Raw genomic sequence first — 25,424 nt, forward strand, 5'->3', positions numbered from 1 at the left:
TTAAAAAAACAAAATCCCAACAATGGAATCTGAGGGTTTAGGGGTAGAGATAGAATTCCCAACTCCTAAAAACTGGTCGTGTTTACTATTTGCTGTTTAAGAACACCAAATGCTTGCAAAACTGTTGTAGGTTCTGTAACATCTATGATGAAGATGTTTGAAGCATCTGCGTTCCTCTGAAACACCGCACAGACACTGCTTACCTGTTGAAGTGTCCCGCGCATTTGCCAGGTTTGGCTAGGTACATGCTGTGTTACAAGGCTGTTCCCCGCATCTCAATGTCCTGATGCATGGAAGTGTAAGAAGAGCCCAAACTTAAAGTGATTTGGTCTGGATATTTATTCATTCTTCTCACACAGCAGTGCAACCTGCATGGTGATCCAGTGACTAGGAGGTTTCTTCGTTGGTAAATGCACTGATGTTAAGACGGTCGTTGGTAAACCAGTAGTGTTTCTTGACCTCTCAGGTGTGGGGTAAACTGGACATTCAAAAGTTTGCAGTTCTGAGTCTGTCTGGTCAGAATCCTGGGAGGTTTCAGTAATCTAAAAATAAAGATTTCTAGTCAGTTCACAAACCAATATGTCACATTTTCTGTGAGTAGGTTTGAGGGTATTTATGTTTTTGCACTGAGCATATTTAATGATAGAGTAGTTGCATGTTGAAATTGTGTCTAGAGAAGTTAAAATAGGGACAACTTGATAACTTTTGGTATACTATTTATCCCTGAGAGGTAACCACGGACATCAGTTTTAGCCTATTTTTAGGTCTTTAACAGTATTGTACTGTTTTGTCTAACATAATTTACATTTCCCTCATGAGATCATAGGTAATGAGAAGTCAGTCACAAGTTTGGTTTTTCCTTACCAAGGCTGGTGATTACCTTTGTTGGCAAAAAGTGGATGTCAGGAAATTCACAGCATAGCTCAGAGGGCAGTGAGTCTTCCAGTACTTCCTGTTCAGGATCCCATCGTGCTCCCTCAATGAATAAACCAAAAATGTAAACTCCTCTGGGAGAGTGGTTCTGGTGTTGCTGATGAGAGAAGAGAAGGGTCAGGGTACTTCTTTCAGAAGTCACGAACCTTGGCTAAGATTGCCTCTCCCACCCCTGCTGTCCAGTATGGTATATCCCAGCTTATGCTGCCCTGAATACTTAGGGGAAACCAGACTCTAGATTTCTTTTGTTTTTGTTTTTTGTTTTGTTTTTCGAGACAGGGTTTCTCTGTGTAGCCCTGGCTGTCCTGGAACTCACTCTGTAGACCAGGCTGGCCTCGAATTCAGAAATCCGCCTGCCTCTGCCTCCCAAGTGCTGGGATTAAAGGCGTGCACCACCACCACCTGGCTCAGACTCTAGATTTCTAAGTTTTTTTTTTTTTTAAGAGGGAAAAGCAACTGTGAAAGAGGTCAGCAGGTTGTATTCAAACCTGTCTGCTTCTCCCACAGGGCTCACTCACTTGGGAAAGAATTGGAAATTGAAATCAGGTGAGGAATAATTCTATAGTGCATCATTGACACAGGAAAAATAAGTCTTTAAGTTGGAATAAGAGTTTGGATTTCTGGCTGGGCATGGTGGGACTCACTTTTAATCCTGGCACTCAGGAGGCAGAGGTAGGGAGGATGTCTGAGTTGGAGGCCAGCATGGTCTACGAAGTGAGTTTCAGGACAGCCAGGGCTGTTACTCAGAGAAACCTTGTTTGAAAAAACTACACACACATACAAAGAGTTTGGATTTCTGATGAGCTCTTGGGTAGAAAATACCAGCAGCTCCAATATCAAGTGTGTTCTGGGTAGCAGCTGCTGATCTGGGGGGTTCACGGGCAGGACAGGTGAGGCCTGCAGTCCTCGGGATCCTGTGTTCCTCTGGTGAGTCATTGAGGCAAAATGGGCACTGATGTCCAGGGTCATTGACATGGAATTACTGTGTAGATAGGCCACAAGGTGCTCAGGGATGTTCTTTAGCATACATATTCTGAAATGTGAACATGTCGAGGTGCAAGCTAAATGCCTAAAAACAATTTGTATTTTCACTCATTCTATAATAGTTTTCCTGGGAATTATTTTGTATAATGCCTTTTATTTTCCTCTTACTATTTAGGTAAATGACAAGTTCCACCCAGTGCTCTTGTTCTAGTGTTGCTTTTTCTTATAAATCATGTTCATTTCTTATAATTTGCACATTTGATATGATTTCCACTTAAAATTCCATGATTTGCCATGGTATTCTTTTGAGACAGGGTCTCATGTAGCCCAGGCATGCCTCAAACTTTTAAGTAATTGAGGATAACCTTGAACTGCTTCGCTTTCTGAGTTCTGGGATCAGAGTGTGGGCCGCCCCACCGAATGTGGCTGAGAGATATGTAGGAACACAGTGTGTAATTCTCCAGAGAGCCATTTAAAAGTATGGAAGCTATCTTCATTTACCCTAAATTGAAGTTGCTTCTTGGTGTAAAGCAGAAGGAAGTGAGAACCTGCTTATATATACTTTACACTTTCGTCTGTCCTTCCATTCTCAAAGTTTATATGCAGTGTTTTCTCTACTGCTCTTCAGATTTGTAACCGACGACTGACTTTTCATTCCTAGTCTTAAATCTAAACCTCACCTCGTTCAGTGTTCACTCCTCCAGCCAAAACTCTAGGACTCCTATTTTCAAACCTTGTAGGGACACAAATTAGGCTCAGTGTTTCTTCTGCAACTAACTTCTGTTAAACCATCATAACTGTTTCTGTAGTTGGCTTCCCCAGCATCAGTATGAATCAGGGGGCATGTACTCTCCAACAGATGGGCACAACACAAAAAGCTCGGCATGAGTGACACTCCATCCCATTGCCCCACAAACAGAGTGACTGATACTCCACCCAACACACCACACGCCTTTCAATACTTTCAAACACATGAGACTCGGAAATGCCAGAGTCTCCAAAGAAACAAGAGGAATTCAAAACATGTACAAGAACATTACTAAATCACCGCACGTTACAGCCAGGAGAGTCACCAAACCGGTTCATTGAAGAAATCAAGGAAGAAATTAAATCCTTAGAATCAAATGAAATGGAGAGCATAACTTACCAGAACATTTTGGGCACATAGTATAGGCAGCAGCCATGAGAGGAGAGTTCAAAGCTCTGTGTGCTTACATTAAAAACAAATAAGATTCTAAGTAAATAGCCTCCAAGCTCTGCAAAATCAAGGAGCAGCTAAACCCAAGTCAGCTAAACCAGTACTTGTCAGATTGCATTAAATCAGAAAGGGAGGAACAGTGCTAACCTCTTTCTGTGGAGCCAGCACAAGACTTGTCCTGAACTCAGATAAAGACAAAGAAGAAAACTACACGCCAGTCTCCCTGATGAACATAGGTGCAGAATTCTTCACAGGTACAGTACTTGCAAGCTGATTTCCCAATCACATTAAGATCATACATCACAGCCAAGCTGGCTTCATTCCAGGGATGCAAGGTTGGTTTGACATATGAATCAATAAAAATGTAATTCATAAATATAGAGACAAATCATAAGATCATCTCAGAGGAAGTCAGAAAAAGTATTTGAGAATTCCACATACCTTCATGATAAAAGTCCTGAGCAAACTAGGAAAAGACATAGAACTTTCCTCATTGAAATAAAGGGAATAATACAAACTTACAGCCAACATTATGCTAAAGATGGAAAATAGCCCTTTTTTTTTTTCTTGGCACAAGACAAAGGTGTCTATTGTCTTTACTCATATTGAATAAAGTGTTCTATAAGAAGAGAAAGGTATAAATGCAATAAATCAGGAAGAGGAATTGTCTTTTTTTTTTTTTTTTCAATCCTGTGTTAAAGACCATGACCAAAAGCAACTTAGGGAAGAAAGGGTTTGTTCAGCTTAGCTGAGTAGTCTGTCTACTGAGTGAAGCCAAAGCAGCAGTCCAAGAAGGGTAGGAACCTGAAGGCAGGAACTGAGGTAGAGACCATGAAGGAATGCTGCTTACTAGCCTGCTCCCCATGGCCTGCTCAGTTCACTTTCTATACAACCAGGATCATCTGCCCAGGAGTAGCACTTCCCCCAGTGAGCTGGGCCCTCTCATCACTCCTAAGTCAAGAAAAAGCCCTATAGATTTCCTACAAGCAATCTGACTCAGGTGTTTTTCTCTACTGAGGTTTCTTTTCCCAGTCCCAGGTAACTTTACCTTGTGTCAGCTTGACAAAATGAAAAATACAAAGTGACTAACCAGGATACTATCCCTTTTGGTCGCTTAACATTTTATTCCTAAAAGACCTTGTGGATGCCACCAAAAAGCAGCATTAAAAAGAATTCAGAATAGCAGGAAACAAAATCAGCATTCAAAAATCAGTAGATTTTCGTGGGTGAGGTGGCACACGCCTTTAATCCCAGCACTTGGGATCCTGAGTTCCAGGCCAGCCTGGTTTACACAGTGACTTCTAGGACAGCCAGAGCTACACAGTGGGTGGAACCATCTTAAAAAATAGAACAAAAACCCAGGTGAACAACGGTAACAGCAAAAAGTTAGTAGCTCTTATATACATCAAAACTGAACTTGTTGATAGAGATACCAGGAAAAATATCCTTTTTACAGTAACCTAAAAAGTAAACATGTCTGGGAATAAACCTAACCATGGAGATAAAAGTCTCCCGAAAAGTTTTAAGATACTGGAAAAAAAAATTCAAGACATCAGATGATGGACAGACCTTCTATGCTCCTGGATGAAAAACTGTCAAGATGGCTATGCTACTATAAGGAATCTACACAGATGCAGTACATCATCTACCAAAATTCCAATGATAGTCTTCACAGAACTAGGAGAAAAACCCTAGAATCTGCATGAAAACACTAAAGATCACAGATAGCTAAAGCAAGTCTAAGCAGAAAGAACATAGCTGGAGGTGTGACATAACCTGCTCTCAAACTGTGCTACCTAGCTGCAATGGTACGGGCTGCATCATAGGTACAAAAGCACACGGAGACATGAAGACTCAGTGAGAAGCTCACAGAACTGTGGACACTTACATTCCGTCTGTACAACTAAATGAGCCATGCCTTTAGTCATAAGATGGAAGTTGGACCCTTTCTGGTCCTTAGCACCCAGTACCTGGAAAGCTCTCCTGACTATGTTGAGCCTCTTCTGGAGAAGTTTGGAGATATCATCCTCTTGGCTGACATCGATGTTATAAATTACTTTGTGAGTGAAAGTGAGGGCGTCCATGGAGATTCCTTGAGCCCTTCCATGGTCTTGAAGCACAGCAGTAAGAAAGGCTTTGAAGAAAAACAATGTCAAAGTTCTGGGAAGCTTTGGGTTTCCTGTGGGGTAGGCACTATCTCCCCGTGGAGATGAAGGGGAGAGCCAGGGAGGAAGGGTAATGGGGTCCGTATCAGTTTACTCTTAAAATTCCCTTTTAGAGGGAAGCTTGGTAAGAAGCAGAATGTTCTAAGGGGAGGTGAAACGTTCCATCCTGCAGTGAACCTCTTTAAACCTCAGGAAGTAAGCAATTCAGAAGCTTCAGGAAGTTTCTGAAACTGACTAGTTTCACCATGCCCCTCCCTCTCCAAGTGTCAATAAACAGTAAGGATGCTGATATATACTCTCAGGCATGCTGGACAACCTGGGTAAGACACTCCAGCTTGTTGAGCTGTCTGCAGGTTGTGCAGTGAGCTCCAGGACCGTAGCTTTTTATGAGCCATCACCCATGCTGGGGCAGCTTTGGTGTTGCAGCTGAGTCATTGCTGCTTCTGTAAGTAACCTTAATATATTGGTTCACTGAGTTTGGACTATGGTGGTCCTTATTTTGGTTGATTCCCTATCTACTGTGAATAGATGCTTGTTGAACACTTACCCAGGAATAGTGTCACAGACCATGGGGCTGTTTTGGAGGACATCAGTGGGGCCAGGCACCTAACTTTCAGGCCTGTTGCACACAGGCTGTTCTGTAGGTCTAGCGCCCCACTCCCTTTGTTCAGGGAGAGAGGTCATAGTGCTGGTACCTGAGCCTTTTCTGATCTTATTTTGGTTCATCATTTTGTACCTTACAGCCTCAGAGATAGGTCAGAGATCTTGGTCTCAGAGATAGGTCAGAGGTAAGTGAGCGTGCGACCCATGCAATGTCCTATGGACAAGTGAGGGAAGTTCCTTTTTCCTGGGTTTGCTAACCCGCCTGTCTTTTACTGTGGTTTGCACTGAGGGAGGGTACAGATGATAAGGACAACGTCAGACCTATGTGAGGGTGATTCCTTCATCAGGTCACCGGACTGGTCCCTCTGAGCCAGAGGTGCCCTTGAATCCTGCTGATCTCTGCCTGTCCTCTGTCACATCATCTCAAACAGGGAGGCCAGCTGGTTCCGCCTCCCACTTCTCCCATCTGCCTCCTTCTCTCCTGTCCCATGACCCCTGACTGCAGCCTCGGCCAGCATTTGAATGGAGACAAAGTAGGCTTCTCTATGGCCAAGGCCAAGACCAAACCAGAACTTCTCCAGCCTACCAAAGCCCCTGTTCTCTGTGTCATATCAGTGTCTATGACCAACTTCCCTCCCTTCTTCTCTCCCTCCCTTCTTCTTCCCCTTCCTCTCTCTCCATTGCAAAAACTCCCTGCTGTGTCACCTACAGCCATCTTTCTAGCTTCAGGCCACACATGCTGTCTGTAGGTCTTGTATCTGTCCTCTGTTAAACACTTGACTCTTAAGTCAGGCTAAATTAAAAACACAGTCACTTGGGTGAATCCTTCAAAGTCCTCTAAGTTACTAGATAGTTGTAGAACTTTGGGAAAGTTTCTTTACCCTACAACCCTTTTAAAAATATTTTTTCTCATTTTATATGATTTCTCATTTTATATGAGAGTGTTTTGCTTTCATTATGCCTGTGTACCGCATGTGTGCTTGGTGCTTCTGGAGGTCAGAAGATTGGATGTCCTGGCACTGGAGTTATGGCTGGTTGTGAAACACCCTGTCAGTGCTGGTAACCAAACTTGTGTCCTCTCCAGGAGGACTGCTGAGCCAACTCTTCAGTGCTTCAGGTGAGGTTTTTCCTCACTGGACACACAGATGACAACAGCCTTCAAAGACCATGGAGGGAACTTTCTGAATAGAATAAGGCTGGCAGCCTATGGTGCTGTGTGGATGCTGTCTATTCTCCTCTTCTGTCCTGCTTGGGCAATACTTGGTGGCAGGTGTCAAGTCTTATCTTCAAGTCCCTTCCTTAGTGGGCTTCTGTGGCCATCAGTTATGGTCTCCCTGTTTTATGGACTAAGTAGTGATTTGTTCATGCATGGGCTCATGGGAAGTCACCCATTCATTCTTCAAGTATTGACTGTGAACTTTGCTGGTGTTGGACAAGTTAGGTACTAGGGTTGCAACAGAAGTAAAGCAAAACCAGCCTACCCCTGTGGAGCTCAGTGCACTGTGGCTTCCTTCCAGGTCCCTATGGGCCTTGACTCCCTGCTGCTGTGAAACATTCCACTTAGTGTCTATATTGAGCATGTAGGGTGCAGCAGACACCTGACCATCAATTTTTGTTAGTAAGTGTCTGAGGTATGGTATTTTCACTTATTGTAGGCGTTAGGGAGGGTCTTGGTTCTGGGTCTTTGATATGGAACCAGTGGCTCAGGGATGAGAAAAAAATCCTTGCCAAGGCCTAGTGAGGCCTTGGGTATCTCAAGTTATCCTAGAGATAGGGAGAGGAGGTGGGGGAGGACAGGCTCAGGGCCCACGGGCTTGCAGGTGCTATCTTCTGGGCCAGTGGCAGTGGAGTGGCATCGTGCAAACACACCAGAGCCAGATGTGGGTCTGTGCTGTGTGTGAGTGCTCACTCACCTTGTGGAGAGAAGAAAGCAGAGAGCCAGTATCGTGCCGGAAATCCATCAGTGATTTCACTTCCAGAGTCAGTGGAACGTTTGAATTTCTGGCCAAGCTGTTTCCAGGTTGTGATAAGCAACATGTACCTGGTGAGAAACCAGGGGCAGGGCAGGGCAGGGCAGCTAAGGGCATGGCAGCTGCTCCCTCTCAAGTGGCCTTTGCAGCCTCCCTCCATAGTCTACCAAGGAGCAGCACTCACCACCCACCCTGGTCTACCTCAGCCTCTGTCTTGTACTTTCATGGACACAGGGCATAGTTTGAGGCATCTTAGGGGAAGGGGGGGTGGCCTGTGGAAGCCATAGATTTGGAAGCACCTGGCTGAGAGGGATCTGAGCATTTGTTTCTGAGTTGCAGACTTTGCCCACGGTTGAGACTCATCTGTGTCTGGGCACAGGATAGACACACAACCTCAGGGTTTGCATTGCAATACTTCTGTTTTCTAGTTGTAACACCTTGGGTAAGTCATTTCCTGCACTGTGGCTTATTCCTTCCTGAAACAGGATGATGACGGTCGGTACCGACCCCCTACCACGGGACACTGTAAAAACTGAGTCAAGGAGACACAGCTAGAGTTTTTCACACACTATTCCACATTCCCCCTATTCACTTTTCCAGGCAGAGTGCAGGATGGCAGGAAAAAACACATAGTAGGTTATTTCCAGCTCTCAGCATGGGAAGACCTTGCACGAGATTCCAACTTTGAGGTCTCTGTTTTCTCATCCCAAAAGGAAGGGGTGAGGAAAAAAAAAAAAAAACAAACCCATGAGAGTGCACCATGTGGTAAGGTGAGTGGGGAAACCGGCAAGCTCTAGCAGAATCAGGGAAGGACCAAGAAGCAGGGCTGGTCCTGGCTCTTACCGATGGTGTATGGCTGTGTAGGCCACTTTGGCCCAGGTGTTAAAGAAGTTTACCCGCTGGATGAGATTGCTCACCCAGAAGCTCAGGGGCCGACAGGACTTGTAGGCGTACTTCTGCAGATTGAGAAAGAGAGGCACATTGTTTCTGTAAATCTGTTTAGAGCTCTCTAGGCACATTTCTGCCAGGGTGAAACAACTTGGCAGGAGATGCCATTTTTCAGCTGTAAAAACAGTGATAAGCCTGAAAATTAGTACCAAGGAAACCACACCACTCTTAACTGAATGTGCCTGTCTCGGCTACAGGCTTCCGTCACTCTTAAACCTTCGCCTCTTGCCTCTCTCTTCTTTCTGGGGACGCTGTGTTCATGTGGAGCCTGGGTTTTAGCCACTTGAACTCCCTAGCCTTCCTGGTACCAGTTCCTGTCCTTTTCCTTCCAGCCCAGCAGAGCTGGCCTGACCTCTTGACCTTCTGGGGTGCTCCCGTCTGCTTGCAGCCTCCATTGTCCATTGTCTAATCCTGCTCACAACAAGCCCCCAGATGTCAAGTGATGGAGGAAGTGGGGTTTACAGCCTGTAGCTGCCTGTCTTCTGTTTACAGTAGGTGTCTTGTGAGGATATCCTGGTCTCTGGTCTCCTTGTAGGTCCTCATTAAAAGTCAGCTGCTTTACAGGTGGTCCCACTCTACTCTGGGCACTCATCTTTCTTTTGGACTCTGATTACTTCCTTTCAGATCTAGTTCACTGGCTTCTCTTTTGGAGGCAAATGTGCTGCCCAACTCCTTCCAGCTCTTTTCTTCTCTCCACCCTCCCTCACTCCCGATGGTCCCAGCGGTTCCTCAATAGTGACGAGCAGGCTGACAGCATGACTTCTTGCCTGGAGTTCTCTTACCGAAAGCTTAACTCTCCAGTCCCCCTATCTCCACAGACTTCCTGTAACCATCTTGCCATTCGTCCAGTTAGCTCAGCTCAGATCTGTCAGGCAGACTTGAAGCCACTTGCCTTCTGCAGCTGTGTCACAGCCTCCCAACGATGCGGTGCCGCAACAAGCCAGAAATCCAGTCAGTCTCAAGTCCTGTCATGCTCCATGTATGAGATCTACAGATGCTACAAGTCCTGTCATGCTCCATGTATGAGATCTACAGATGCTACATTTCAATTTTTCACTCGTTCATATTCAGTTTTTAAAGAATTAGTTATCACTGATGCCTCTAACCTCTTTTTGTGTTTTCTACACAGGGTTTTTGTTTGTTTTTGTTTAAAAGTATTGTATTGACCTGCAAGCCACATAACCACACAATTACCGATTTGAGGTATATATTCCATAGTCGTTAGATGTATTTACTGAGTTGGACAACCAATACTGCAGTCACTTCCAGCACATTTTCACTAAAAAAGCCAAACCAAAGCAAACAATCAACCCCCCTGGTCCTTTCTCTGTCACTGCTGCATTGTTTGTCACCTGCAGCTGGAGGCAGCCACTACTGTATGGGTTTGTGTGTTACATTGCTTAACTGATGGCTTTCGTGACTATCTTCCAGAGTTCTGCCGCAGAGCCGCAGGTTTCAGGGTTTGCCCAGGTAGCAGTTGCCAGTACTGTTTATTTCACTTGTGGCAGTCATTTGTAATAATTTCCTGTTTCCTAAGACTATGTAGCTTACGGCATTTGTAAACATTTAAAGTTCTATACTAACTAAAAATATGAATAAGATAGAATAGAATAGTGGGCTGAAATACTACAGAATACGACATGCAAACCAATGCCTTTCTCTATACACCGATCGTTAGGACACCACTCATGGTAACTACTGAGATCTGCTTTTCCTGCCACAACATCTGTGTTTCTTACGGCTAGAACACATGCACTTTTACAAGCAAACATATGCCTCCATATTCTTCTGAAGCTTTCAAAACTTTACCAAGACCTTGGGGCTGGGGAGAGGTTCTTTGATCCTTGTGTACATCTTGTGGCTGAACCTTAGTTCATGAAACCAGATTCCTCTTCCTGTGTCTCCAGGTTCTTTTAGATTGATACTGTTTCAGCTTTGTGGTAAACAACTCAAAGATAAATCTGAGTGGAATTGCTACATTGCTGTCTAATTAGTTGAGTTAGCTCACATTTGTACCCAGAGTAGATTAACACAATGGTTGCCACTGACTCCTCATGTAGGGCAGTCAGCTCGGTCAGTGTGGAACCCTGACATTTTTCTCAGGCAAGAGGCAAACAAGCATGGCTACTTACCTGCCACAGCGTGGGCACTCTGGCCCTGAGGAAAGAGTCGTATGTTTCCTCCAGGTCCGGAGTGAGGATGCTCTCTCCCTTTATAGCGAGTTGAAGATTCTTTAAGGATTTATGTATGACAGATAATAACTTATTGAAACGTTCTATTTCTCTTTTCAGAAAGGGTATCAAGACAGAGTGGATAAGGGGATCGTATCCTGAATTAAAGGGAGAGAGAGAAAGAGAGAGAGAATGTGATGTTTTACAGGGGAAAGGTGGTTTGCCTGAGGTATGCAGGCTTCCAAGTTGGAAGAAATCCATGTATTTGATTGTGGTCAATAGACATTTTCTAGAGAAGTCTAGATAGGAAATATTTTAGAGTTTTTTTGATCAACCATACTGCTTGTTATTGTGTCTCATAGTAAGAGTGTCACCTTACCTAATATACAAATCAGTAAGCAGGTGGTGTGTCTTGAGAAAGCTTTAGCCAATCATGGTGGTGCAAGCTTTTACTCCCAGAACTTGGGGGACAGAGGCAGGTGGATCTCTGAGTTCCAGGACAGCCAGGGCTTCTAAGTGAGACCCTCTTTTTTAAAAAATATTTATTTATTTATTTATTTATTTATTTATTTTATATGAGCACACTGTTGCTTTTTTCAGATACACCAGAAGGTGGCATCAGATTCCATTACAGATGGTTGTGAGCTACCATATGGTTGCTGGGAATTGAACTCAGGACCTCTAGAAGAGCAGTCAGTGTTCTTAACTGCTGAGTCATCCCTCCAGACGGAACTGAAGGCTATATTTAGCATTCTGAGAGCTGCACCTTCAGAGAAGCTCTTGTACTAGTGCCAGCACACACACTTGCACTGAGACCACGGTAGTGACTAGGTGATCTCATGGGACCACTGTCTGTTATGTGTTATCACCGACTGCATGCCACACTGCATTTTGGCAAACTGCTGCTTAACATTTGGCTCCAAGATGCATTTTGGAAAGAGACTATGGGGCTGGAGGGATGGTTCAGTGGTTAGGAGCATGTACTCTTCTTTGCTCTTGCAGGGGCCCCAAATTTGATTTCTAGCACCCACATCATGATTAACAACCGGCTTAACTCTAGCTTGAAAGCATCTGATATCTCTTGGTGTCTTTGGACATGTGTACTCAAGTGTATACCCCACCAGCATACAAACAAAAAGTAAAAAAATATGGTTAAGAAAAGGAAAGTGAAATTTAGAAAAAAGGAATTGTGGATGTTAAAAATTTAACTTGGAAGTTTCTCCCAATAGAGGCATTTATCTCCTTAAGAGCTTCATGAGACCCCTCCCCCCTTTCTAAATCTTACTGCTCTAAGCACCACCTCAGAGGCCAGAGAGTGCGGACAGCAGCACTGGGACCCCAGTGACCCCAGCGGAGCCTGTGTCTGCTGTGGTGGCTGCTGCTTTTCTCTTAGTCTTAGTGCCTCTGGGCACCCTCCTCTGTCACATGCTGCAGCCTTGTTTCCCTTTCTGCTACCATCTGGGGAGACACTTGACCTTTCCAAGTGATGGTTGCTCTACTTCCCTCCAGCGTCATTATCTTTCCTGGTGAGGCTGCTGTGTGGGAGAAGCCCGGGGCTGCTACTCACCTTGAATATTTTTGTTTAGCCTCTCCCATATTGGACTTGCCATAATAAATTTGAATGTGCATTGGCTTTCAGGCCCAGACACGTCCTCATTCTCCACCGTCAGGGGCAGCTGCATCATTATGTCAGATAGGACCTCCATCACCAGGTCGTCATTGCTCTGCTCGGGGCTGCAAAGGATTGGGAAGACTGAGGCATAGACCCACTTTTTCTGGGAGTGCCCTCTGCTTTGGCCCTACAGAGGTGGGCAGCTTCCCCGAGCCCACAGCTGTGATACAGAGGACCTCAGGGACACTGCAGCCCATGCCCCCTCACAGAGGAGAGAGCTGTGCCATAATGTCCACGTTTATCAGGAAGGGAGCTGTAAAAGCCTTCTTACAGTTTATTCCTAAAACACTTTTTTACCAGATATGTCTGCAGACAGGCGTGTCCCCAGAGTGAGAAAACAGAGGTGGCCAGCTCAGTTGCTCAGTTTGTCACGTCCCTCTGTGTTTACCCAGGGCTTCTGACTGTGCACTCTGAGTGTGACATGAGCATGTACACAGCTGGGTGTGCCTGCTGCCACATGGCTGGAGGGACGCTTTGGAGTCCTTCCAAAGATGAGAAGTCAGGGTCGGGGAGCTGACAGGGCAGAACGTGGGTGAACGGACACAGAAGTCAGGGTCGGGATGCTGACAGGGCAGAACGTGGGTGAGCGGGGACAGCTACGTTTTGATTGCCCTTTTCTTGCATGTATAGGCCATTTTTTTTTAACCTAACATCCAAGTTTCTTTTTATTTAGTCAAATGAATGTCATCTTTCCAATCAGCTGTTAACCCTGATGCTGCCACTGTGACCTCTAGGCTCAGCAGCACTGCTTCTGGGCCATGTTACACATCCGTCACCCAAGGACAGCATTTTCTGTTTGGTCATCATGCTTTGGTTTTGACTTTTGCTTCAGTTTCTCAGTAGCCATTTAAGATGGCTTCAAATAATTTCAAAAGTCAAAAAGCCTCAATCATATTGAATATTGTTGGGAGCCGACTCCTAGCAGAAAGCGGCTATCATCTTTGCAGCCATCTCAGGCCATATACCCTGACAAAAGACTTGTTTTCAACAGCCCACAACAGCTGAGCACACTCTGATAAACATCTTGTTTTGCTTCTTAGTGCCCCCAGCTGCAGGGTGCACGTGGTATCCACGCTGCAAGGCACGTGGCATTAGTGTCTTCAGCTGTGTTCCCCTGCTTGTTCACAAGGGCAAGGCACGTGGAAAAGCATATAAATACCCAGGATTTCCTTTCAATAGAAGGAGAGACTTGAACAGACTGTTTTGTTTCCATTCTTCGCCCCTCCATCCCCACTCTCTTGCTAGACCCTGACCCATGGACCAGAGCAGCAGGTTGGGCCGGGACAAAGTGGCCCCCGAACGTGGGGCAGAACGGGTCATTACAGAATATGACAAGTCTCCCAATGGCATCTCACAGACAAATGAGTTTCCATGTTTGAGTAACATGACTAGAGGAATCATAGCCTCTAAGTGACTGAAGAGATACTATGAAACATGTTTAAGATGCCTGTTAGATGTATTCTGGATGTATAGCTATTTCTTTCAAACTGAGCATTCCTTCAAAGAAGGATTCCTTCATACTGAGGAATGAACTAAACTCAGAAGGGCCATAGAGTCACAAGTGTCAGGAAGTTCCTGAAACTTAGAAGATTCACAAGGCTCTCTGGAAAGTTATATCAGCATTAACAATCACGGGGTAGGAGATACTTGATGAGCAGGGCAGCCTGCAAACTTTGGTGACAGAGAGTCTGTCTCATCTGTGCTCCTGTAAGTAGCCTGTACCCATACTCCTGAAAGTAACTTCAGTAAACCCACTGGTTCATTAAGTTAGATTTAGGAGGAATGGTTCTTGTTATCTGAGGTGAACAGACATTTGTTCACGTCTCTCCAGCAAAAGTGAAACAATTCCATTATAATCATACCATCTTTCCCTGGTGTATTGGGGAATGATAATAGTATGAAGGATGTCATCAGACTCTACAGGATATTTTACCTGCTGCCCTCTGGGAACATGCTGGATGTTTCCTCCTGGGCATCTCCCTTTCTCCCTGTGTGCAGTTCCCTCCTATGAAGCAGGCAGAACATATGCACGTCTAGTGAAGTGGCACCTGAACTGTGTTCATTTTGTGTTAGTGAACAGCACTGGATGATGGATCAAAGAGCAAGACCCACGTGCCAAACCAGAGAACACTCTGGCTGTTATCTCAACGAGCCAGGACCCAGAGAAACAAGACGGCCGTCAGGAACACAGAAGTCGAGCCAGGACCCAGAGAAACAAGACTGCCGTCAGGAACACAGAAGCCCAGTTGCTTTGGAGGTACTCGGGGAAAATATACATATTTTAACAGCCAAAGAAATGTAAGCTCAATTTATAGGTATTAGAGAATTACGTAGTTGGCATTTGGGGATGTGGATAACGTGGCCACCTTGTGTAGACTTATTGGAGCAATTATCCTGACAGCTACAGTGTTCAGAGTATGATATTCATGTTCCCAACAAGACGTAACTACAGCAAGAAGAAAAATTATAGAAAAGACATTTTTTTTTTCTGCTAAGGAATGTTATTATCTAGAATATGGTGTGTGTGTGTGTCTTGTATGTGTGTGTCTTTTATGTGTGTATGTGTGTCTTGTGTGTATGCGTGTGTCTTGTGTGTGGTGTGTGTGTGTTTGGTACTCATTGCGATGGCTGTCTATTCCTCCTGAGAAGCACATGTGCTTGATTCACATTTAAACAAATTAAGCCAGGTGTGGTGGTGTATACCTTTAATCTCAGCACAGAGAGGTAGAGGCAGGCCTATCTGTGAGTTTGAGTTCCAGGCTGGCTTGGTCTACAAAGCGAGTTCCAGGACAGCCAGAGCTATTACACAAAGAAATCCTGTCTTGAAAAATTTAAAACAAAACAGAAAAACCAAATCCACATAAAAAGACAACTCACCAGGTACAATTCTGTCACCTATCCAACAAATATTAATTAACTACCACATGCTTGGCAAGTGTGTTGTTGTGTACATGTACACAGATGAGTGCAGGTGTGTGCATGCACATGCATATCATGTACTTGCTTCTGTGATGTGGAAAGTTTAGTTTTTCTAACATGCAAGTTATACTTTTTTTTTCCAGATTGTACCTGATAATTCTCACCCGACAACAGTCCTAGTGTGCTCTTACTTGATCATGAGGTAGCCTGAGGCATCTTTCGGCTCCATGATGATGAGATTCTCGATATACTTCTGGGTCTTGATCTCACTGCAGGTGTACGTGGCCTCAGGGTGGATTCCTAGCATTTCCGGAGAGTCATCGTCTGGAAAGGACTGGATAATGTTTATGCAGTCCTTTAAGCTTGCAGAGCTGGGCACTGGCTGGTACATCTGAAAGTTTAATTGCTCTGTTATTTTTGCATGAGCAAGACATCTACCCTAGGTAATGCATGGAGACAGCCTCTCCCACGACCACTCATGCACAAGGCTCTTCTTAGTTCTATATTTACAGACACTCAACACTCGGGACCACTCTATTGCAAACTGTATGACACGCAACTTTCTGGTTGGAAAGTGGGGGGCATTTAAAGGCTAGGGGACTCTAACTACCTATTGCTTTGATGAGATACATGCTAGGTAATGGAAGTAAGAGGCCCTACTTACACTAATGGAAGAGTACAGCCCGAAGAAGCCATGTGAGGGAGGTCAAGGCCTCATGTGTTAGAAGTGCGGTGACTAGTCTGGCGCCACTGGGAGAGGATGAGACTATTAAATAGGGAGGAAGTTAGAGGATTGTGGTGTGACATTGAAGGAGATGTTGGGATGCCTATCCTGTCTGACTATTGGCTACCATCAGTGTGCAGCCTCCCCTGATGCATGTTTCCACCTCGAGGTGCCATGCTGGAACAGGCCCCAAAACAACACGGTTTACTATAGACAGAAACCTCTGGAAATACAAGTCAAAAATACATCTTTCCTCCCCAAAATTGTTTGTCTTAAGCATTTATCAAAATGTTGGACATCTGTCTAATATAAGTATTAATAAGGACTGACCAGTGACTAGGAAGAGAAATGCATTGTTCTATGTGATCAGGAGGCTGGTGGTAGTGGCTTTCACTGATGACCTAGTGAGGAACACAGGACACTCCAGAGAACAAAGTCTCTGATAAAGACATTATCTGTAAATAAACTAAGATTACTACAGTGAATAGAAGGGACTGGTGAGTTGTCAAGTCATAAAAATTTCAAAGCTTGAAAGTAATTAATTGAAAGATTTCAGAATATACACTTTTGTTAATATGGTATGTTGCAATAAAATACAGTGTGTGTGTGTGTGTGTGTGTGTGTGTGACTTTATCTCCTGTTCCCTTACACACATTCAGTGTGACAGTCTACATACACACTCCATTTACTGGGCATTTTAAAGCTTTTCAAGGCTAACTTTAGCTCAGGGACTGACTTGAGACTCTAAACTTAAACACTGCTTTAAACATTTAAAAGCAAACAGAAGCTGTGAGCGCTCAATAAGAAGTATGCATATCGGTTGGCGTGCACCAGGCGGTCTGTAAACGCTGCTGTTAATACACGTTTTGCTTGTTTGTTTGTTTGTTTGTTTTTGGTGCCTCACAAATGAGTTTCTCTCAACTGTCATTTTATTCATCTCCCTGTACTCTTAGAAGACTCTGGGCAGATGACCTGGGTCTGACCTCTACTTGTCTTGATGACACCAGGCTCCAGTCCTTCCCATTTCCTGACTCCACTTATCTCTCCAGCCCCGCCCTAAAGGTCAGAGGTCACTGAGCTGTTTTCCCCTGAAGCAAACATTCGATGGAGCACAGCTACTGGAAGCTAGCCTGGATCTCTGCTCATATGCTCGAGGCCTGCATGGAGGACAAGCTAAGGAGTTGAGGGAAGGGAGCAGAGAGGAGGTGTGAAGTTTTCTACCTCGGGTGCTTGTGGTCAGGACAGGGTTCTTGCATGCCAGCCTTCCACATACTAGTGGTGTGTACTTTCCACCCTGTGGTCCTCAGCTGCCCTGCCTGAAAGCTGGGCAAATGGAAGCTTTGACAACCAGTGAGAAACACATGTGCATTGTCTGTCATGGACTCAGTGGTCTGTCTGTGTGCTGCTTGCTTCTGCTTCCGAGTGCTTTGTGTGTAGCAGTCAAGGTCTTCAGAGGGCACACACCATCTCTTTACCATTCTTTTCACTTATTGCCTGGTGTATCCTGGCACTTAATAGAATAGTGGGAAGCTGGTTTTGTAATGCTGTTCTGAAGGTTAATGAAAGCCATTAATCATTAAAACATGCTTGGAGACATGAAGAATGCAACAAAACCTGGTTAGAAATAGTTAAGAAGAGATGTTCATTTCTTACCTCATTGTTAGAGAAACTGGAGGTAGCCTTTAGCATTTCAGGATTGCAGAATTTGTAGAAAAGAGCCTTCAGGCATCGCTTGTCCCATTCATCAGTCACCCGGCCACCATAGGTCACTTCTGAGATCAGGTAGTTTATCTCCTTCCATGGAACTTCTGACCGACCAGAGAGGACATTCCCCAGCACCTTTATGGACACCTGTGGAAAGCCGCTACACTTTGTTATTTCTGCATGTGTTTTTAGCTTAACTGGCACTTCACACCATACCTACTCTCAGGTGGTAAGATTCTCTACAGAGAACCAGGCCATGGAGTATAGTCCTCTAGTCTCAATTACTTAAGAGACCCAGGCAGGAGATTTACAAGTCCAAGGCCAATTCAGGCAACTCTGACTCAATAGAAGAGGACAGTGGGAGCCGAAGAGATGGCTCAGTGATGGAGAGCACTGGCTGCATTTCCAGAAGACCTGGATTTCATTCTCAGCACCCACATGGTAGTCTATAACTGTCTATAACTCTAGTTCCAGGGGCTCTGATCTACAGGCACAAACATGGGCAATTCACCCTACTCATAAAATTGTAATAATAAAAAAGGTTCTGGGGCTATATCTTAGAGGTAGAACACTTGCCTAGTATGTGTGAGTCCCTAGGGTCTGAGAAACCAATCCTGGAAAACTAACCAACCAACCAAACCAAGAAACCAAGAAACCAAGAAACCAACCAACCAACCAACCAACCAACAAACCAACCAACCATGACCAAAGAGGAATAAAGTATCAGGGTGTGTGTTTTTCTCCATCAGTGACTGTGCTGCTGTTGAGCTATATCTTCTGTAATATGGTTGCTGCTTTAACAGATGTACAGGGCACTGGATGCCAGGGCACAGAAGGATGCAGAAGGGAAGTGCCTACCCTCATCCTTCCTTATCCCTGAAGGCCTACAACAGCAGGTTCTTGGTGTCCTGAAAATGACCTTGCATACAACAACTTGACTTGATGTGACAAACTGGGATCCCAGGTGGTTCTCTCTCCTCCCTAGCCGCTTCTTCTACTGTCCCCAGCTCTCTTGGCCTCTTCCTCTGTCTCTTTCTGACTCTGACTCTCACAGGCGCTACGGGTACACATACTGGCCCTCAGCTGTTTTTGTTCAGTGAACACAGCTGGTCATGCTTCCACTGTGTAAGTCCTGGTACGAGTCTCAGCCCTGAAACCCATGGAGATGCGACTCTACTGTGGGCTCTCTGTGGATTCCACATCTGCACATTCAAGTAAGCACCCAATCAAAACAAAGGCATCTGTAATGAGTGCATGCAGACACTTTCCAGATCATTACTCTAAACAAGATAGCACGGTGGTTCACACAGCACCTGTGTTGTATTTCGATGCCCATGATTTAAAGTACACAAGATGCTGCCTATAGATCGTATGGCAGATCTCCAATGTGCAACTGTTGTGCTTTATATCCTTGGCCAATCCCAGAAACAGTGAGCTTACTATGTGTATGAAGCTTCTTATGTAGGTAGAAGTGTCTAATGGACACAGAGTGAGGACACTGACGAATGGAAGGCCTGCTTCCCCGGCTGGTATTCACTAAGATAGGTAGATGCAAGACTTTTCCTAGAAAACTAAAAAAAAAAAAAAAAAAAAAAAAAAAAAAAAAATAGTTCTGACATAGGAATGGACGGGCAATTAGGGGTGCAGCATTCCATGCCAGAAGCGGAGTTGCAAGGATATTAACTTAGGGATTTTTTTTTTTTTAAAGACAGGGTTTCTCTGTGTAGCCTTAGCTGTCTTGTGTCTCGGTCTGACCAGACTAGTCCTGAACTCAAAGATCTGCCTGTCTCTGCCTCCTGAGATCAAAGGCATGTGCACTACTGCCTAGCAACTTAAAAAAAGTTTAAGGGGACATTATTGTCCACTTCTTTTATGAGCATTAGAGAAAACATCCTGCCAAAACGCACAATATAAGGTACTATTAAAAAGATAACAAATTTAAAAAGGCCAGCCACTGAGTGGTGGAGGCACATGTCCTTAATCCCAGCACTTGGGAGGCAGAAGGCAGCATATTTCTATGAGTTCAAGGCCAGCCTGCTCTACAGAGCAAGTTCCAGGACAGCATGGAATATACAGAGAACTTGTATCAAAAAATCAAAAAGCTCAGGCCAGTGGCTTGCTGTTGTTCCTCTTGTTTTGAATAAGAACACCGAGAGATGTTTTAATAGTGATTTAATAATGATTTATGTGTCATGAACTAATCAAAATGTTTCTTTCACTTACACTCATTAAGTTGAAACTTTCTTTTGAAAATTTGTATTTTATGTGTATGGGTGTTTTGTGGGCCTCGGATCCTCTGGAACTGTAGTTACATGTGGTTGTGAGCCATCATGTAGGTGCTGGGAATTGAACCCCAGGTCTTCTGTTTGGAAGAGCAGCCAGTGCTCTTCACTATTGAGCCATCTCTCCAGGCCACTGAGTTGATTTATAGTGATAATGAGCCTGTGATGTACGTAATGAGGTTTGTCCCTCTCTCACACTGCTTTATTTCACCCGAGACTAGGACCCTGGGGTCACTTGACTTGTCCAAAGATAGAATCCTTGTATAGGCTCAGTGTTGAGGCCGTGGCAGCATTCTGGAAAGCTGACTGTAGAGTCTCTGGGGCATCAGTCCTCATTTCTGAGTCACACAGTATCTTTTCTTCTCACCAGGTAAGTGCCTAGCACTATGGAGAGGCAGGCTACCTCAGCTCAGCTTACAGCTCTCTGTGTGTGCTACGGTCTGCCTTCCAGAGCCCACACTCACCTCCAGGTCTGAGGAACTGAATCTGTAAGGGATATTCCAGCCCAGAGTTCCATACGCTTTCCTTTCATTGAGGACAGCACTGAAAAAACAGAGGCTGAAGAGAATTTTTTTCCACCATGGTCCACAATCAGGCTTATCAAATACATCTTCTGTCACTTCTCCACTCCCGCCATAGCCAAACATTTGAAGTAAATTGCTTTTCAATCCCTGGGGAGGTTCCACGGCAATCTTTTAAAAAAAAAAAACTAAAGTGAGCAAAAATGTCAAGTGACTATATATGGGAACTGGCCTTGAAGAGGGGAATGGGCCCAGAGGGGCCACTCCTCACAGCGCCTGGTTACATACATGGCTGATAGCTGTTCCCAAGGACCACTGGGCTATTCTTCTGCCTCTCCAATACCCCTGTAACAGGATTACTTCAGATTTTGTTTCATGATCTAATTCATATTTAATTTTGAGACAAGGTCTCACTATGTAGCCCTGGCTAGCATGAAACTTACTATGTAGATGTGGTTGGCCTTGGACTCACAGAGGTCTGTCTTGTTCATAATTTATGAAGACAAACTACAGCACTGGATTGCTATGACTGTGACCACAAGCATAGTGTTTGGGACAGACAGAACTTCAGAGATTGTCAGGAGCCATCTAGGAGAGGATAAGGCTAGCAGGTGACTTTCCTGGAGGTGGCTTTTTTTTGCATGGCTTAGGATGGGTGAGCTCTGAGAGGTAAGGTCCCAAGAGACTTCATCTCAGGATTGCTTCTTGCAGCTGATATGCCTTTTCCTATCAAAGTCTAATGATTCCCAGGCATCAGCCCACCCTACTGGGCAGATTTCCTGCAGATCAACATAAAGATGAACTTTTATGAATTAATGCTATTTAGATGAATGAATGACTTTATAGAATTCCTGATTTGATTTAAATAATTTTAGGAAGAAGGTTTTAAGAGATGGCTTTAGTTGTTTGCTAGAAAGGTATAATAAAGTTAGAGTCAAGAATAGAATGTGCCCACTCCTCATAGAATAGTAAGTAAAGGCTACATAATAAGGAATACAGGGAGGTTTCATAAATTACACTAAGAAGAGAAATAGGCTCGAGACAAATTTGTGATCAAGGAAAAACATTCATCCTAGATCATATCCAAGTATCAAGCCACAGGTGTGCACTATGATAAAGTGAGGCCATGTGAAACAATTGCTTTGAACTTATGATGCCCTTACAGAATCAAACACTGCTTTGAACTTACTATAGACATCCTTCTGTAACTCCTTTATGTACATTTTATCTATGAGGTAGTTTTTTTTTTTTAAAGAACCTTTGTCTAAGAAAATATAAAAAGGCCAGAGGAAAGGAATAAAGTGTGGTATCTGGGGCTCTGCCCCATCCACTCACCAAATGTACTTGTGTATACGTCTGCTTGTATATACATATGTGTGTAGGTGTATGTATGTAAGTATGCAAAAACATGTGTGGAGTTGATGAGACAGGTTGTGGTTGTGCCCAACCAGAATGATTGTGTGTATGAATGTATGCATGTCTGTACATATTGTCTATGTAAAAGATTTTCTTTCTTTTCTTTACTTTTGTTCCCGGTTCACAAAGAGTTAACAAGCCCACGTGAGAGGCTCCTGGGCAAGAGAAAAAGGAACTCTAACGGTAGATTCTTTACTTAATTTCCTGATGCTAACCAGCACTTATTAAAGCACAGAGAGTTACAGAGTAAGAAACCAGCACTTATTAAAGCACAGAACAGTAAGAAAGAGTTAAGTTTTGCCATCAGCCTCTGGTCCCTGGAACAGTTAAGAGTTACAAGGCCATAGATCTTCAGTCTCTGGCCTCTGTCCAACTCTGTTTCACCTCAGCTCATTCTCCAGCCGAGCAGGCCCCTTGGCAGAGTTTGTCAATGTGCTACATCAGTGGTGGCTAAGCTATGGTAAGGGCCGTCAGCCAGGGAGCATGAACAGGGACCAAACCACAGGAAGCAGGACACTGACTGAGCCAACAGACATAGGCAGTCATCACTCACACTACAAGGGAGAGTGGTGATTTTGTGTGACTGAATTCTGATCACCTCAGGGACCCAGGTGCCTGTTGATTCCTTCACTGGAGTAGCTTAAATGACCAACTGTGAGGGTTTTATGAGTATGTGTGTGGCTGCTAGGGGGTCTTGGTACCTGTGTGTGTACAATAACACACACACACACACACACACACACACACACACACACACACACACAAGCTGAGAATTGAAACATTGGCTAATAGAGTGTCTTGTGCAGTTGTTATGGTGTACAGCACATAAACACTGTGTGGCTGTGCAGATGTGTCATACGGATGGGTGTACGTATTGAACATGCCATTTCTATATTCAGGATCAGATTCATTACTTATGTGTGGCTCACATCAGTTCCTTTGTGTGTTTCTATGTTTCTCAAGGGGAATGCAGTGTGAGGCACACGCCCCTGTGTGTGATTGGTCTCTAAGATGTCACTAGAGCACGTAGAGATAGATGGCTGCAATGGTAGCCCCTCCTCTCCTCCAGAGTCACAGAAAAAGACACTTTTTCTTTGAAATGTAAGTGCATCATTTTGGGCAGAAGGAAGTTCTCTAACCCTTGTTTTGTTTTGAGACAGGCTTGGAACTTTCTATGTAGATGTAGAGTAAGCTGGTCTCTAATTCATAGAGATCCACTTCCTGCCTTGTCTCCTGAGTGCTAGGATTTAAAGGCACCACCATGCCCAGCTTTATTGATAGACTCTTACAGTGGGATTAGAGCAACAGACCTAATCAAGGTTAGTGTCCCTTGAAATAAAGGGCCCTTTATGTCCCGCTTTGTTACTACTGCCTTTCCACGTCTACTCCCAGCCAAACAGAGAGGCCACTTGAGGTCATAGCCGTACCTTGGGAATAAACAGCTTAGTAAGCTCTGTCTGCTCCAGGGCAGGACTGTGGGATGTGACTCTGGGTAAAAGTACACACCAGGGGTGGTAGAATGAGGAGCAGTGTCTCAGGAAGGTGTTTCTAGGAGTTAGTCTGGCCAGGCATGGTCTGCATATGATATTCTACCTGCATCTTCATCAGTTTTTCTGTTGCTTTAAATCTATCTTTATGCCAACCGGGCCCTTAACAAGACTGGCCAAGTCTTCATAGTGGGATATCAGAAGTCAGACATAATCCACAATTAAAGTTATTTTAGCAGATAATCTGTTTGCTTTCTGCTAGAATTTTCCAGAGAGTTAACAAACCATAAAATGGTCAAGAGGAATAAAAATAAGAAAATGGCACATAGTTAGGTGTAATGGCTCTAACCAATACTCAGGAAGCTGAGGTGGGGGATCGTTTACTCTCAGGAGTTCAAGGCCAGCCTGGGCAACACAGCAAGAGAGAAAGGAAAAAAGCTATATAGAAATTTGCATTGTGGTTTGCAATGGGAAGCAGAGCATCCTCTCTGAGAGGCAAGTGTCGGAGCTGGGAGTTGGAAGCAGGTCTCTGTTCTGTGGTAGCCCTTCCCCACATAGCCAAGGCTGACAATGAATACAGCATGAGTTCTCATCTTGTCTCACAGTAATGAGTGCCAGGGCCTTATTAACAAGCAGGGCATGCCAGGCAACACTGAAGTCCTGCCAGTTTGTTCTTACCTTCACACTCTTCTGAAGAATCGTAATTGGGAAAAATTCATATGCTCTTGAGCTTAGCCAAAGCCTAAAGTCAGGATCTATGACCGTATATGGACTACTAAATCTGCAAAATAAAAACATAAATATTAAAAAAAATTGTGTGGTATTGTCTTAGAGACAGAGTATTTTAAAGTTTCTGTGGCCTTACTTTAATGCCAAAGATATGTCTCATTGCAAGAGCTTTGATGATGCACAAAGAATTTTATAAGATCCATCAATTTCTATTTTTCCCCCTTTTAAGAAAAAAAATCATAAACTCATTATAGTAACTTAGGAAACCTTATAAAACATGAGTCAAAGTGAAAGCTAGGTGTGGTAGCACACACCTCCACTTGGGAGGGAAGCTGGGGACATGAATTCAAGGTTAGTCTTGTCTACATAGTTATCACAAAGCTAGAATGGGGAGGGGGACAGTTTCCCCGGACAAACCTAGGGCAACTGAACAGCAGAGTAAAAGACTGTAGGCCTGCTTAATCAATGGAATACAATGAGACAACATTCACATTGATATGAATATATTAACTAATAAGTAGACAGAGAGGAAATGCTTTTTGTTTGGCAGCCATTCATCGCTGTGATTCTTTTTCTGTGTGATGTGCTGGGGATGGAAGCACATGGTAAAGGTGAGTGGTTAGAAAGCCAAGTAGGTAGGAATGAATCAGCCACAAGTTATTAAGGGATATGAGGACTATCGGGGAGAGTTTCATATACAAAAACGGTCCGAGAGTTTCTATAAGTGGCACTGTAGTCATGTAGTCAAAGTTGGCATCAGTGGGAGTGAAGCAGAGTGGCACTGGCAAGCCACACTGCAAAGGCCTAGCACATCTGCCACGTTCCTGCAGGCTCAAGGTGAGAGCTCTGGAGACTATCCAAGTTTTGACACGGTGGCATGACTTTGTTATCTATGAGCTTCATGCTCAAGATTGAGTTTAAGTTACTGAAAACATGACCAAAACAACCAACCAACCAACCAACCAACCACATAAACAAAACAACCAACCAACCAACCA

The 25,424-nt window shown here is 44.2% G+C and overlaps 1 protein-coding gene across 1 annotated transcript in view; it reads right to left on the reverse strand.

Moving 5' to 3' along the window:
• Positions 1 to 338: 338 nt before the first annotated feature.
• The window catches only part of Dnah14 (dynein axonemal heavy chain 14), a 196,983-nt gene continuing 171,897 nt past the window's right edge, over positions 339 to 25,424 (reverse strand). Inside the window, exons 75-85 of the mRNA XM_028789300.1 lie at positions 24,376 to 24,478; positions 20,738 to 20,965; positions 17,941 to 18,138; positions 15,755 to 15,954; positions 12,540 to 12,706; positions 10,934 to 11,130; positions 8,697 to 8,809; positions 7,797 to 7,924; positions 5,060 to 5,249; positions 881 to 1,007; positions 339 to 542 (exon numbers count right to left, since the gene is read on the reverse strand). Coding sequence (XP_028645133.1) covers positions 339 to 542; positions 881 to 1,007; positions 5,060 to 5,249; positions 7,797 to 7,924; positions 8,697 to 8,809; positions 10,934 to 11,130; positions 12,540 to 12,706; positions 15,755 to 15,954; positions 17,941 to 18,138; positions 20,738 to 20,965; positions 24,376 to 24,478 — 1,855 coding nt within the window. The remainder of the gene's footprint in view (positions 543 to 880; positions 1,008 to 5,059; positions 5,250 to 7,796; positions 7,925 to 8,696; positions 8,810 to 10,933; positions 11,131 to 12,539; positions 12,707 to 15,754; positions 15,955 to 17,940; positions 18,139 to 20,737; positions 20,966 to 24,375; positions 24,479 to 25,424) is intronic.

This window comes from Grammomys surdaster, unplaced genomic scaffold (assembly GCF_004785775.1).
Source record: "Grammomys surdaster isolate TR1022 unplaced genomic scaffold, NIH_TR_1.0 125808, whole genome shotgun sequence".
Lineage (NCBI taxonomy): Eukaryota > Metazoa > Chordata > Mammalia > Rodentia > Muridae > Grammomys > Grammomys surdaster.